At 44.4% G+C, this 13,272-nt stretch overlaps 1 protein-coding gene across 1 annotated transcript; it reads left to right on the top strand.

Moving 5' to 3' along the window:
- The first annotated feature begins 8,439 nt into the window (after positions 1-8,439).
- LOC123398435 (IAA-amino acid hydrolase ILR1-like 9) lies at positions 8,440-11,584 on the top strand. The gene is made up of 5 exons (XM_045092905.1): positions 8,440-8,996; positions 10,240-10,365; positions 10,463-10,777; positions 10,861-10,989; positions 11,106-11,584. Exons 1-5 carry the CDS (start codon positions 8,676-8,678, stop codon positions 11,484-11,486), a joined length of 1,272 nt encoding a protein of 423 aa, XP_044948840.1. The 5' UTR covers positions 8,440-8,675; the 3' UTR covers positions 11,487-11,584.
- The last annotated feature ends 1,688 nt before the right edge of the window (positions 11,585-13,272 follow it).

Below are 13,272 nucleotides of genomic sequence, written 5' to 3'. Positions count from 1 at the left end.
GAGGCTTTCTAGGGACAATGTTTTGTCTATGTATCCACACATGTATATAAGTCTTCATTCAATACAATTATAGCATGGATAATAAATGATTATCTTGATACAGGAATTATAATAATAACTATATTTATTATTGCCTCTAGGGCATAATTCCAACAGCCTCCCACTTGCACTAGAGTCAATAATCTAGCCCTCACATCATCATGCGAATTACATTGTAATAAATCTAACACCCATACAGTTCTGGTGTTGATCATGCTTTGCCCGTGGAAGAGGTTTAGTCAGCGGGTCTGCTACATTCAGATCCGTGTGCACTTTGCATATAGTTACGTCCTCCCCTTCGACGTAGTCGCGGATGAGGTTGAAGTGTCGTTTGATGTGTCTGGTCTTCTTGTGAAACCGTGGTTCCTTTGCTAAGGCAATGGCACCCGTGCTGTCACAGAACAAGGTTATTGGATTCAGTGCGCTTGGCACCACACCAAGATCCGTCATGAACTGCTTCATCCAGACACCCTCCTTAGCCGCCTCCGAGGCAGCCATGTACTCCGCTTCACATGTAGAATCAGCTACGACGCTTTGCTTGGAACTGCACCAGCTTACTGCACCACCATTAAGAATAAATACGTATCTGGTCTGCGACTTAGAGTCGTCTGGATCTGTGTCAAAGCTTGCATCGACGTAACCCTTTACGGCGAGCTCTTCGTCACCTCCATACACGAGAAATATCTCCTTAGTCCTTTTCAGGTACTTCAGGATATTCTTGACCGCCGTCCAGTGATCCACTCCTGGATTACTCTGGAACCTGCCTGCCATAATTATGGCCAGGCTAACATCCGGTCTAGTGCACAACATTGCATACATGATAGATCCTATGGCTGAAGCATAGGGGACGGTGCTCATATGCTCTCTATCTTTATCAGTTGCTGGGCACTGAGTCTTACTCAATCTCGTACCTTGTAAAACTGGCAGGAACCCTTTCTTGGACTGTTCCATTTTGAACCTTTTCAAAACTTTATCAAGGTATGTGCTTTGTGAAAGTCCTATCAGGCGTTTCGATCTATCCCTGTAGATCTTAATGCCTAGAATGTAAGCAGCTTCTCCTAGGTCCTTCATAGAGAAACTTTTATTCAAGTAATCCTTTATGCTTTCCAAAAACTCTACATTGTTTCCAATCAGCAATATGTCATCTACATATAATATTAGAAATGCTTTGATCATCTCATCAAAGCGTTTGTTCCAACTCTGAGATGCTTGCACCTGTCCATAAATGGATCGCTGGAGCTTTCACACCTTGTTAGCATTCTTAGGATCAACAAAACCTTCGGGTTGCATCATATACAACTCTTCCTTAAGGAAACCGTTAAGGAATGCCGTTTTGACATCCATCTCCCAGATTTCATAATCGAAAAATGCAGCTATTGCTAACATGATTCTGACGGACTTAAGCATCGCTACGGGTGAGAATGTCTCATCGTAGTCAACTCCTTGAACTTGTGAAAAACCTTTTGCCACAAGTCGAGCTTTATAAACGGTCACATTGCCGTCAGCGTCCGTCTTCTTCTTAAAGATCCACTTGTTCTGAATAGCCTTGCGGCCCTCAGGTAGTACTTCCAAAGTCCACACTTTGTTTTCATACATGGATCCTATCTCGGACTTCATGGCCTCGAGCCATTTGTTGGAATCTGGGCCCACCATTGCTTCTTCATAATTTGCAGGTTCATTGTTGTCTAACAACATGATTGACAAAACGGGATTACCGTACCACTCTGGAGCAGCACGTGGTCTCGTTGACCTGCGTGGTTCGATAGGAACTTGAACCGGAGTTTCATGATCATCATCATTAACTTCCTCCTCAACCGGCGTCTCAACGACAGGGGTTTCCCCTTGCCCTGCGCCACCATCCAGAGGGATGAGAGGTTCGACAACCTCATCAAGTTCTATCTTCCTCCCACTCAATTCTCTCGAGAGAAACTCCTTCTCGAGAAAAGCTCCGTTTTTAGCAACAAACACTTTGCCCTCAGATTTGAGATAGAAGGTGTACCCAACTGTCTCTTTTGGGTAACCTATGAAGATGCACTTTTCCGCTTTGGGTTCCAGCTTTTCAGGCTGAAGCTTTTTGACATAAGCATCACATCCCCAAACTTTAAGAAACGACAACTTTGGCCTTTTGCCATACCACAGTTCGTATGGTGTCGTCTCAACGGATTTTGATGGTGCCCTATTTAAAGTGAATGCAGCTGTGTCTAATGCATAACCCCAAAACGATAACGGCAAATCGGTAAGAGACATCATAGATCGCACCATCTCTAATAAAGTACGATTACGACGTTCGGACACACCATTACGTTGTGGTGTTCCAGGCGGTGTCAACTGTGAAACAATTCCACATTGTCTTAAGTGAGCACCAAACTCGAAACTCAGATATTCACCCCCACGATCAGACCGTAGGAACTTGATCTTCTTGTTATGATGATTTTCAACTTCACTCTAAAATTGCTTGAACTTTTCAAATGTTTTAGACTTGTGCTTCATTAAGTAGACATAACCATATCTACTCAAATCTTCAGTGAAGGTGAGAAAATAACGATATCCGCCACGTGCCTCCACGCTCATCGGACCGCACACATCGGTTTGTATGATTTCCAATAAGTCACTCGCATGCTCCATTGTTCCGGAGAACGGAGTTTTAGCCATCTTGCCCATGAGGCATGGTTCGCACGTGTCAAGTGAATCAAAGTCAAGTGACTCCAAAAGTCCATCGGTATGGAGTTTCTTCATGCGCTTTACACCAATATGATCTAAGCGACAGTGCCACAAAAACATGGCACTATCATTGTTAACTCTAACTCTTTTGGTCTCAATGTTATGTATATGTGTATCACTATCAAGATTCAATATGAACAATCCTCTCACATTGGGTGCATGACCATAAAAGATGTTACTCATAGAAATAGAACAACCATTATTCTCTGACTTAAAAGAGTAACCGTCTCGCAATAAACAAGATCCAGATACAATGTTCATGCTCAACGCATGCACTAAATAACAATTATTCAAGTTCATAACTAATCCCGATGGTAACTGAAGTGAAACTGTGCCGACGGCGATTGCATCAACCTTGGAACCATTTCCTACGCGCATCGTCACTTCATCTTTCGCCAGCCTTCGCCTATTCCGCAGTTCCTGTTTCGAGTTGCAAATATGAGAAACAGAACTGGTATCGAATACCCAGGCACTACTACGAGAGCCGGTTAAGTACACATCAATAACATATATATCATATATACCTGATTTTTCTTTGGCCGCCTTCTTATCAGCCAGATACTTGGGGCAGTTGCGCTTCCAGTGACCCATACCCTTGCAATAGTAGCACTCTATTTCAGGCTTAGGTCCAGCTTTGGGTTTCTTCGTCGGATTGGCAACAGGCTTGCCGCTCTTCTTTGAATTGCCCTTCTTGCCTTTGCTGTTTCTCTTGAAACTAGTGGTCTTATTCACCATCAACACTTGATGCTCTTTACGAAGTTCAGACTCTGCGACTTTCAGCATCGCAAACAACTCGCCGGGTGACTTGTTCATCCCTTGCATGTTGTAGTTCAACACAAAGCCCTTATAGCTTGGCGTCAGTGATTGAAGAATTCTGTCAGCGATAGCCTCTTGCGGGAGTTCAATCCCCAGCTCAGCTAGACTGTTTGAGTACCCAGACATTTTGAGCACATGTTCACTGACAGACGAATTCTCCTCCATCTTGCAAGCATAGAATTTATCGGAGGTCTCATACCTCTCGATCCGGGCGTTCTTCTGAAAGATAAACTTCAACTCCTCGAACATCTCATATGCTCCATGACGCTCAAAGCGACGTTGAAGTCCCGGTTCTAAGCCATACAAGACTGCACATTGAACTACTGAGTAGTCCTCCTTACGTGTTAACCAAGCGTTCTTAGCATCCTGGTCAGCCGTAGCGAGTGGTTCATCTCCTAGTGCAGCATTAAGGACATAATCCTTCTTCCCAGCTTGTAGGATCAACTTAAGATTACGAGCCCAGTCTACAAAGTTGCGTCCATCATCTTTCAACTTAGCTTTTCTCTAGGAACGTATTAAAATTCAGGGTGACTGTCACGTGAGCCATGATCTACAACACAAATATATTCAAAGTGGACTTAGACTATGTTCAAGATAATTAGAGTTTAACTTAATCAAATTACTTGCTAAACTCCCACTCAAAAAGTACATATCTCTAGTCATTTGAGTGGTTCATGACCCACTTACACTAGCTCAAGTCTGATCATCACGTGAGTTGAGTATAGTTTCAGTGGTAAGCATCCCTATGCTAATCATATCGACTATATGATTCATGATCGACCTTTCGGTCTCATGTGTTCCGAGGCCATGTCTGCACATGCTACGCTCGTCAAGCTTTACCCGAGTGTTCCGCGTGTGCAACTGTTTTGCACCCGTTGTATGTGAACGTTGAGTCTATCACACCCGATCATCACGTGGTGTCTCGAAACGACGAACTGTAGCAACGGTGCACAGTCTGGGAGAACACAATTTCGTCTTGAAATTTTAGTGAGAGATCACCTCATAATGCTACCGTCGTTCTAAGCAAAATAAGGTGCATAAAAGGATTAACATCACATGCAATTCATAAGTGACATGATATGGCCATCATCACGTGCTCCTTGATCTCCATCACCAAAGCGCCGGCACGATCTTCTTGTCACCGGCGCCACACCATGATCTCCATCAATGTGTCGCCATCGGGGTTGTCGTGCTACTCATGCTATTACTACTAAAGCTACATCCTAGCAAAATAGTAAACGCATCTGCAAGCATAAAAGTTAGTTTAAAGACAACCCTATGGCTCCTGCCGGTTGCCGTACCATCGACGTGCAAGTCGATATTATCTATTACAACATGATCATCTCATACATCCAATATATCACATCACATCGTTGGCCATAGCACATCACAAGCATACCCTGCAAAAACAAGTTTGACGTCCTATAATTTTGTTGTTGCATGTTTTACGTGGTGACCATGGGTATCTAGTAGGATCGCATCTTACTTACGCAAACACCACAACGGAGATATATGAATTGCTATTTAACCTTATACAAGGACCTCCTCGGTCAAATCCGATTCAACTAAAGTTGGAGAAACCGACACTTGCCAGTCATCTTTGAGCAAGGGGGTTACTCATAGCGATGAAACGAGTCTCTCGTAAGCGTACGAGTAATGTCGGTCCAAGCCGCTTCAATCCAACAATACCGCAGAATCAAGAAAAGACTAAGGAGGGCAGAAAAACGCACATCACCGCCCACAAAAACTTTTGTGTTCTACTCGAGAAGACATCTACGCATGAACCTAGCTCATAATGCCACTGTTGGCGAACGTCGCATGGGAAACAAAAAATTTCCTACGCGCACGAAGACCTATCATGGTGATGTTCATCTACGAGAGGGGATTTCCGATCTACGTACCCTTGTAGATCACACAGCAGAAGCGTTAGTGAACACGGTTGATGTAGTGGAACGTCCTCACGTCCCTCGATCCGCCCCGCGAACCGTCCCACGAACCGTCCCGCGATCCGTCCCACGATCTAGTGCCGAACGGACGGCACATCCGCGTTCAGCACACGTACAGCTCGACGATGATCTCGGCCTTCTTGATCCAGCAAGAGAGACGGAGAGGTAGATGAGTTCTCCGGCAGCGTGACGGCGCTCCGGAGGTTGGTGGTGATCTGATCTCGGCAGGGCTCCGCCCGAGCTCCGCAGAAACGCGATCTAGAGGTAAAACCGTGGAGGTATGTGGTCGGGCTGCCTTTGAAAAGTTGTCTCAAATCAGCCCTAATTGCTCCATATATATAGGAGGAGGGAGGGGAGGCTTGCCTTGAGGCTCAAGGAGCCCCAAGGGCTGCGCACCAAGGGGAGGAGGAGTCCTCCTCCAATCCTAGTCCAACTAGGATTGGAAAGTGGAGTCCTTCTCTCCTTTCCCACCTCCTTTTTTTTCTTTCTCTTTGATTTTCTATCCTTGGCGCATAGGACCCTCTTGGGCTGTCCCACCAGCCCACCAAGGGCTGGTGCGCCACCCCCAAAGCCTATGGGCTTCCCCGGGGTGGGTTGCCCTCCCCCCCCCCCCCCCCGGTGAACACCCAGAACCCATTCGTCATTCCCGGTACATTCCCGGTAACTCCGAAAACCTTCCGGTAATCAAATGAGGTCATCCTATATATCAATCTTCGTTTCCGGACCATTCCGGAAACCCTCGTGACGTCCGTGATCTCATCCGGGACTCCGAACAACATTCGGTAACCAACCATATAACTCAAATACGCATAAAACAACGTCGAACCTTAAGTGTGCAGACCCTGCGGGTTCGAGAACTATGTAGACATGACCCGAGTGACTCCTCGGTCAATATCCAATAGCGGGACCTGGATGCCCATATTGGATCCCACATATTCTACGAAGATCTTATCGTTTGAACCTCAGTGCCAAGGATTCATATAATCCCGTATGTCATTCCCTTTGTCCTTCGGTATGTTACTTGCCCGAGATTCGATCGTCAGTATCCGCATACCTATTTCAATCTCGTTTACCGACAAGTCTCTTTACTCGTTCCGTAATACAAGATCCCGCAACTTACACTAAGTCACATTGCTTGCAAGGCTTGTGTGTGATGTTGTATTACCGAGTGGGCCCCGAGATACCTCTCCGTCACACGGAGTGACAAATCCCAGTCTCAATCCATACTAACTCAACGAACACCTTCGGAGATACCTGTAGAGCATCTTTATAGTCACCCAGTTACGTTGTGACGTTTTATACACACAAAGCATTCCTCTGGTGTCAGTGAGTTATATGATCTCATGGTCATAGGAACAAATACTTGACACGCAGAAAACAGTAGCAACGAAATGACACGATCAACATGCTACGTATATTAGTTTGGGTCTAGTCCATCACGTGATTCTTCTAATGACGTGATCTAGTTAGCAAGCAACAACACCTTGTATATAATCAGAAGACCCTGACTATCTTTGATCAACTGGCTAGCCAACTAGAGGCTTGCTAGGGATAGTGTTTTGTCTATGTATCCACACATGTATATAAGTCTTCATTCAATACAATTATAGCATGGATAATAAACGATTATCTTGATACAGGAATTATAATAATAACTATATTTATTATTGCCTCTAGGGCATAATTCCAACAGCTACCTGGTGCAGATTGTGAGCTTTCTCGAGTGGGCATATAGGCTGCTCTGAGTGGACTCTCCCGTGTTTTGACTATGTTGTAGACTACTTCGACGACGTGTCGTCGTGGTGCAGTTGATTCTCTTGGCAGAGTGGAAGCAGATCTCTTTGGTGGTTTCCTCCCTCACGTTAGGCCCTACTCATAACCGTTGCTTGCTGTGTGGGCTGCCTCTAGGTGTGAGGACATCGCCGATGTTTTGGCTCCCGTGTTGGAGATCATGCCCGAGCTACAAATGATGGGTTGAGAGCACACTTCTCCTCTATCGATGGTACACGTGGACTCACTTCTGACCTCGAATGTATTTTGTCGCCACCCACAACATCACCGTAGAAGACAGGTCAGGCGCTCGTTGACGTGGAGCATGGAGGTTTGGTCACTGTTGTTTTCCACTCGTGTGGGCCCTTCAACCAGGTGGTTCTTGTGGGTAACGAGCTTGTCCCATCTGGTGCGTTGGCACATGTTTTTGACGCTATCTTAGCTAGAAAGTTTCGAGAATTGATCGCGAGATTGAAGGTTGCTAATCCTGAATCTGGCAAGATGGTTGGTTGCCCATTGAAGGAGAAGGCAATCACGGATAAGAGCACCAGAATGTGCGCTAGAAATCGTTCCCGCACACCAAAGGATAAATCTTTTCGGAGCAAAAGAAAGAAGAGTGACAACATAGAGAAGACGCCTCCGACTGGTTGATGGACCATTCTCATCTTTTTAGGTTGTCGCGTCGGATATCTTTATGAACCGGCCTCTTTTGCGATGTTGTGTTTCATGGGCTGGAAGAGGGGTTGTGCTTGTAGTGGGTTGATGGCGTTTGTTTGTTTAGTGGGGTGGTTGTGAAGATTCAATACTTTGGGTGTAGTTAGTAGGTGGTCATGTCATAATGACTTTTATCCGGTTTTCGTCAATTAACTAGTCAATTCCCTCGTGCTTAATTAATTGGGAGGCAAATTTTATACTTTAATTAAAAAAATCATCCGCAAAGGAATTTTCACTGTACCTCTTTTTACTAGTAATAGTACTAGTAGGTGAGAGTAATAGTGCAAGACTGGAGTTTTTGTGTGCAGTAGTAGCCTATCTAAACGGTTGATTCCGTGGGTAATTCAGTCTTTCCCCTTCAACACTAAACGGTCCCGCCAGCTCCGCCCTCCGCTGTGGCTCGTGGACGAATCTGGTGTGGAAGGCATGCCTGATTTTTCGCGATTGATAGCGCTCGGTTGCCGATGGGATGCGGGAACCATCCCACTCCAGTTTGCTCAAACTGAAAAAAGAGAGGCAGTGTGATTTGCGTATCCATCTTTCCCGTTTTAGGAAACAGATCACACGCCAGAAACAAAACGTATTTCCAAGCCTCAACAACCAACTACCTAAGCTAGCGGCCGGGGAAAACAAAAGGATCGACTCCGCTCCAACGATTCTCCTCCAGCCATGGCTCCTTTCCTCCTCCTACTCCTCCTCTTCCACCTCGCCGTCGTCTCCCCGGCGGCAGCGCGCGCCGACGACCTCCTCGCGGCGGCCCGCGCGCCGGAGACCGCCGCGTGGCTGCGCGGCGTGCGGCGGCGCATCCACCAGCGCCCGGAGCTGGCCTTCCAGGAGCACCGCACCAGCGAGCTCGTCCGCCGCGAGCTCGACGCCATCGGCGTCCCATACGCGTGGCCCGTCGCGCGGACGGGCGTCGTGGCCACCATCGGCTCCGGCGCCGGCCCGGTCGTCGCGCTCCGGGCCGACATGGACGCCCTTCCCGTGCAGGTACGCTACGTACTTGCTTGCTCCTTCGCACACTTTTCACGTGCATCCGCTAGGCCTACTGGTACTGTATAGTGTGAAGACTCCGATATTACGCGGCCGAGTAGTACACGTTGCTCAACTTTGGGCAGTTTTTTTCTTTATTTTCCAATGGAATTTAAGATGTCGTGTTCTACTTGTATGCATCCACAAAAGAAGTTGATGTAGTTAGGCATCTGGCGGAATATGTGGCGACATGGATTGGAGTACAGCAGATGTAAGATTATATTAGCCGTACGTCCAGCTCAGTTCACTTCTTGAGGTTGTTGTGAAGATAAGGTCGATCGAGATCCTCACACGATCGGCACGAGATGTTAGTTGCACTTTTGGATATGCTACTAGTTTATTATTACGTGGTCTTACCGTCTGAATGAATTATTGTTGGACCTATGAAAAACAACTTCAACATATGTGGAGGTTAAAATATGATAATCATATGGAAGATGCGAGTGGCGTATGGGGAGGGGATATGCTTGACCGGATAATTAAGGCCGAGAGAAAAAGAGAGAGAAAACTACAGAACCATGCTCGACACCTGAACGCCGTCGGATCTGACATATATAGTTGAATTATTCTAACCATAGACGTGTACTGCCTATGAATGGTGCACGAACTGAAGTCCAGTGGCCACCTGACTTGTGATGTGCCCCACATCTCATCAACCCAAAGTCAGCTTCCATTATTCTATTCACACTGTATTTAAACAATTATAGTTGGAAAAACTAGTTCTTTCAATTACAATTATTTAGATACAGAAAAAATATTATTTATTATTTTATTGTTCAAATGATCCAGTAGTTAAGGAGAGCTTTTTTTTTGCGGAAAGTTAAGGAGAGCTCTAATTCTTCTCTGCAACCATTGTTAACCTGATGCTCTATAAAAGCAGTTTGCTCCTGGCACGGATCACAGCCACCAGTTCATTTTAAAACATGACCACTTTCGTGTAAGTAATTTTGTGTCCATGAGTTAACATAAACCTGTGTGAACTGAACAATATTCTTATTATAGTACTAGATCTGGTTCTGACCGCTCAAAAAATGCTAGCATTATCGTACTACTAGTGCTATTGTTCTGCACATATGACTGTCAGAGTGCTAGGCTGGTTTAGTCCCGTGGTTTGTAGTATTATGCTTTTCAGATAGTTTGCAGGTTCCATTTGCAAAGAGCCGATGCATTGACGGCCTGCTCATGACATGTTTCTTGGTAGGAATTGGTAGATTGGGAATACAAGAGCCTGGAAGACGGGAAAATGCATGCCTGTGGACATGATGCTCACACAGCAATGCTTCTAGGAGCTGCCAAGCTACTTCAGTCCCGCAAGGAGGACCTGAAGGTATTATGTAATCTACCTATTTTGTTGAGCTCGATCAATCATCTACACTCCCTATCCATAATAAAAGGTCTTATGTGGCTTTTGTTTCCATCACCAGGGCACCGTGAAGCTTGTTTTCCAGCCAGCAGAGGAAGGCAGCGGCGGCGCCTACTACATTCTAGAAGAAGGCGTTCTCGATGACGTATCGGCGATTTTTGGCCTTCACGTCGATCCAGCTCTACCGGTGGGTGTGGTTTCGTCCAGGCCAGGGCCATTTGCCGCGACGTCGGGCCGGTTCCTGGCGACGGTCACAGGAAAAGGTGGGCACGCTGCTGGCCCCCATGACGCCATTGATCCCATTGTAGCAGCATCGGCTGCCGTCCTGAGTATCCAGCAAATCGTCTCCCGGGAGATCGATCCCCTCCAGGGTGCAGTATGTGATCTGCTTCTACAGCCCTCGCCTCTTTAGTCCAGACAGAACAATCCTGGTGTGACGGACCCGTTGTGCGCTTTCAGGTGGTGTCCATCACCTTTGTGAAAGGAGGAGACGCTTACAACGTCATTCCCGAGTCGGTCGCCTTTGGTGGCACCTTGAGGAGCATGACGGATGAAGGGTTGTCATATCTCATGAAGAGGATCACAGAGGTAAAACTGTCTTCGTTTCAAACATCTACACGATACTTCTATCTGCAAAGTACTGTAGAGTGTACCGTCACGTCAGAGTGGCATCTGACAAAGAACATTTTGATGCTTGTTCGAAGATCGTTGAAGGACAGGCTGCAGTGCACCGTTGCTCTGCCTCCGTGGACTTCATGGAGGAAACGATGAGGCCGTACCCGGCGGTGGTCAACGCCGAAGGGATGTACGCGCATGCCAAGGAGGTGGGCGGGAGGCTGCTCGGGGAAGGGAACGTCAGGGTGGCTCCCCAGCTCATGGGCGCGGAGGATTTCGGGTTCTACGCGCAGAGGATGGCCGGCGCCTTCTTCACCATCGGAGTCGGCAACGAGAGCAGCATGGAGCAGCTCCGCACCACGCACTCCCCCTACTTCGTGATCGACGAAGACGCGCTCCCGGTTGGAGCCGCCTTCCATGCCGCCGTGGCGATTGAGTACATGGAAAAGCATGCAGCGGCGTCAAACTGAATCTGGACCAACGCACGCGCACGAATGACATTTGAGGCCAACTCATTTATAACGGCCTGACAAAAAAAACTCATTTCTAACCAAGTCCTCTCAACCAAGCACGTCGTCACACCATTGCATGCACTCTTATACCCCTCTTCATATTCTGCATTTTTGGGTTTTGGGTTTGCACACAGGCAAATTCAGCAAAATTCAAAGTTCAAAATTTTTTTAATGGCTTCAAAGATGTCAATAAATGCAAATACAAATAAATACACTGGAAGACTTACAATATTTAATAAAAAAATAACAAATAAAAGTTTTGAATTCCTTTAGATACGATTCAAATGTGATTTCACTTATCTTCCTACGAATTGCAGTTCCAAAATTATATAATGAAATTTCATATTTTTCATAACAGAGTTTGAGTGATTGTTCACATCAATTTCAGAAACACTAGTTGAGTTAACATTCAACATACATTTTACGCGTATTGAAGTTATTTCAATCATATTTAAGGTTCTTTTACAATGAAATATAATTGTAAACTTTTCCAGAGAACGAAATATTTGGTCATGTAAATAATTCTAAATTTGATGTAAATATGAAGGACTTAACTGAAGTTTGTGAAATTTTGCATGTTTCTAAAATTGATTGAAAAGTGAAAAAAAAAATTGAAATTCGTGTCTTCATTGAATACTTAGGAAACTGAAACAATGAAATGTCTTCAAAGTAATTCAAAAAAGCCAATAAAAATGTAATACTCCAAAGTAATAGAAATCACGATGAGAAGTTTATGAAATTGACTAAAATATGATGAAAAATGTTGAAATTATGTGACTACTTATGAAGTTTTGTTTTTTGTAAAAACTGAAAGATGATCTTACAAAAAGAATGAAAATTCAGGCCAATATTTTAAATGGCTTTAAAAATAGTTGAACAAATTTGGATAAAAATATGTCCAATTTTTTAAATATTTTTCAAAATATTAAAAATATTTGGTACATGTATAAAATGTTTGCGGTTTTTTTCGTCAGATAATGTTTGACCAAGTTTGCAGTAAACAATCCAAGAGCACAATATTACTTGTTGAAGTCACATATAGTTTTTCTACAGTCTTGGTCAAACTTTGCACTGTTTGACTTATTTTTTTTATACATCTTCTTTTCAATCGTATATGGAGTAACATACACTAATTGAAGCCAAGTCTAAATTCATGTACAAGAAGGTGGTACGATGAGACATGTAGAAAGATGTTTGAGATATTGTTGTTTACACGTGAAAAACATATCCCTGAAATTGAAATAATGAAATCACTATACAATAATTCAAAAACCCTGAATAAAAAAATGCCTTTTCTAGAATGCATTAAAATAATTGAGCAACTTTGAGTGTACATATTCCGGGAAAATCCTTTTGGAAATGTTCATTTGAAACAATAAAAAGTTTGGTATGTGAACAATAAATTCTAAACTAGTTAAAATGTATCCGAGATTGGTCCTGTTATAAAGATCTTGTTGTCGGACATTTGATTATTTGAAAATAATGCAAGTTAAACTTTTTGTGTCAAAGTTATCAACCATCTAAACTATCAGAATAATATAAAATGCATGTCTTTTGTATGGTGAGAGAGAATCTATGAATATGTATGCAACAATTCTGCTGTGTGCAAACTCTCTCACTTTTTCATGACAAAATACTCACATGAAGTACTACATGGGGTATTTTAGGTTGATATTGTTGGAGCTGTGTGAGGAGTTGGACTTCACCCAACAGTGCTTTATTCAGATTTGTATACAAAAACATG

The sequence above is a fragment of the Hordeum vulgare genome, chromosome 5H (assembly GCF_904849725.1).
Source record: "Hordeum vulgare subsp. vulgare chromosome 5H, MorexV3_pseudomolecules_assembly, whole genome shotgun sequence".
Lineage (NCBI taxonomy): Eukaryota > Viridiplantae > Streptophyta > Magnoliopsida > Poales > Poaceae > Hordeum > Hordeum vulgare.
Note: the sequence above shows the minus strand (reverse complement) of the source record. Positions and strands in the feature narration are given on the sequence as shown.

Excerpts from the sequence above, each read along its gene's own strand:
- LOC123398435 (XM_045092905.1), top strand. The coding sequence starts at position 8,676 with ATGGCTCCTTTCCTCCTCCTACTCCTCCTCTTCCACCTCGCCGTCGTC. Across the intron at positions 10,366-10,462 it reads CCCGCAAGGAGGACCTGAAG|GGCACCGTGAAGCTTGTTTT; the intron begins GTATTATGTAAT and ends TTCCATCACCAG. Across the intron at positions 10,990-11,105 it reads TCATGAAGAGGATCACAGAG|ATCGTTGAAGGACAGGCTGC; the intron begins GTAAAACTGTCT and ends GCTTGTTCGAAG.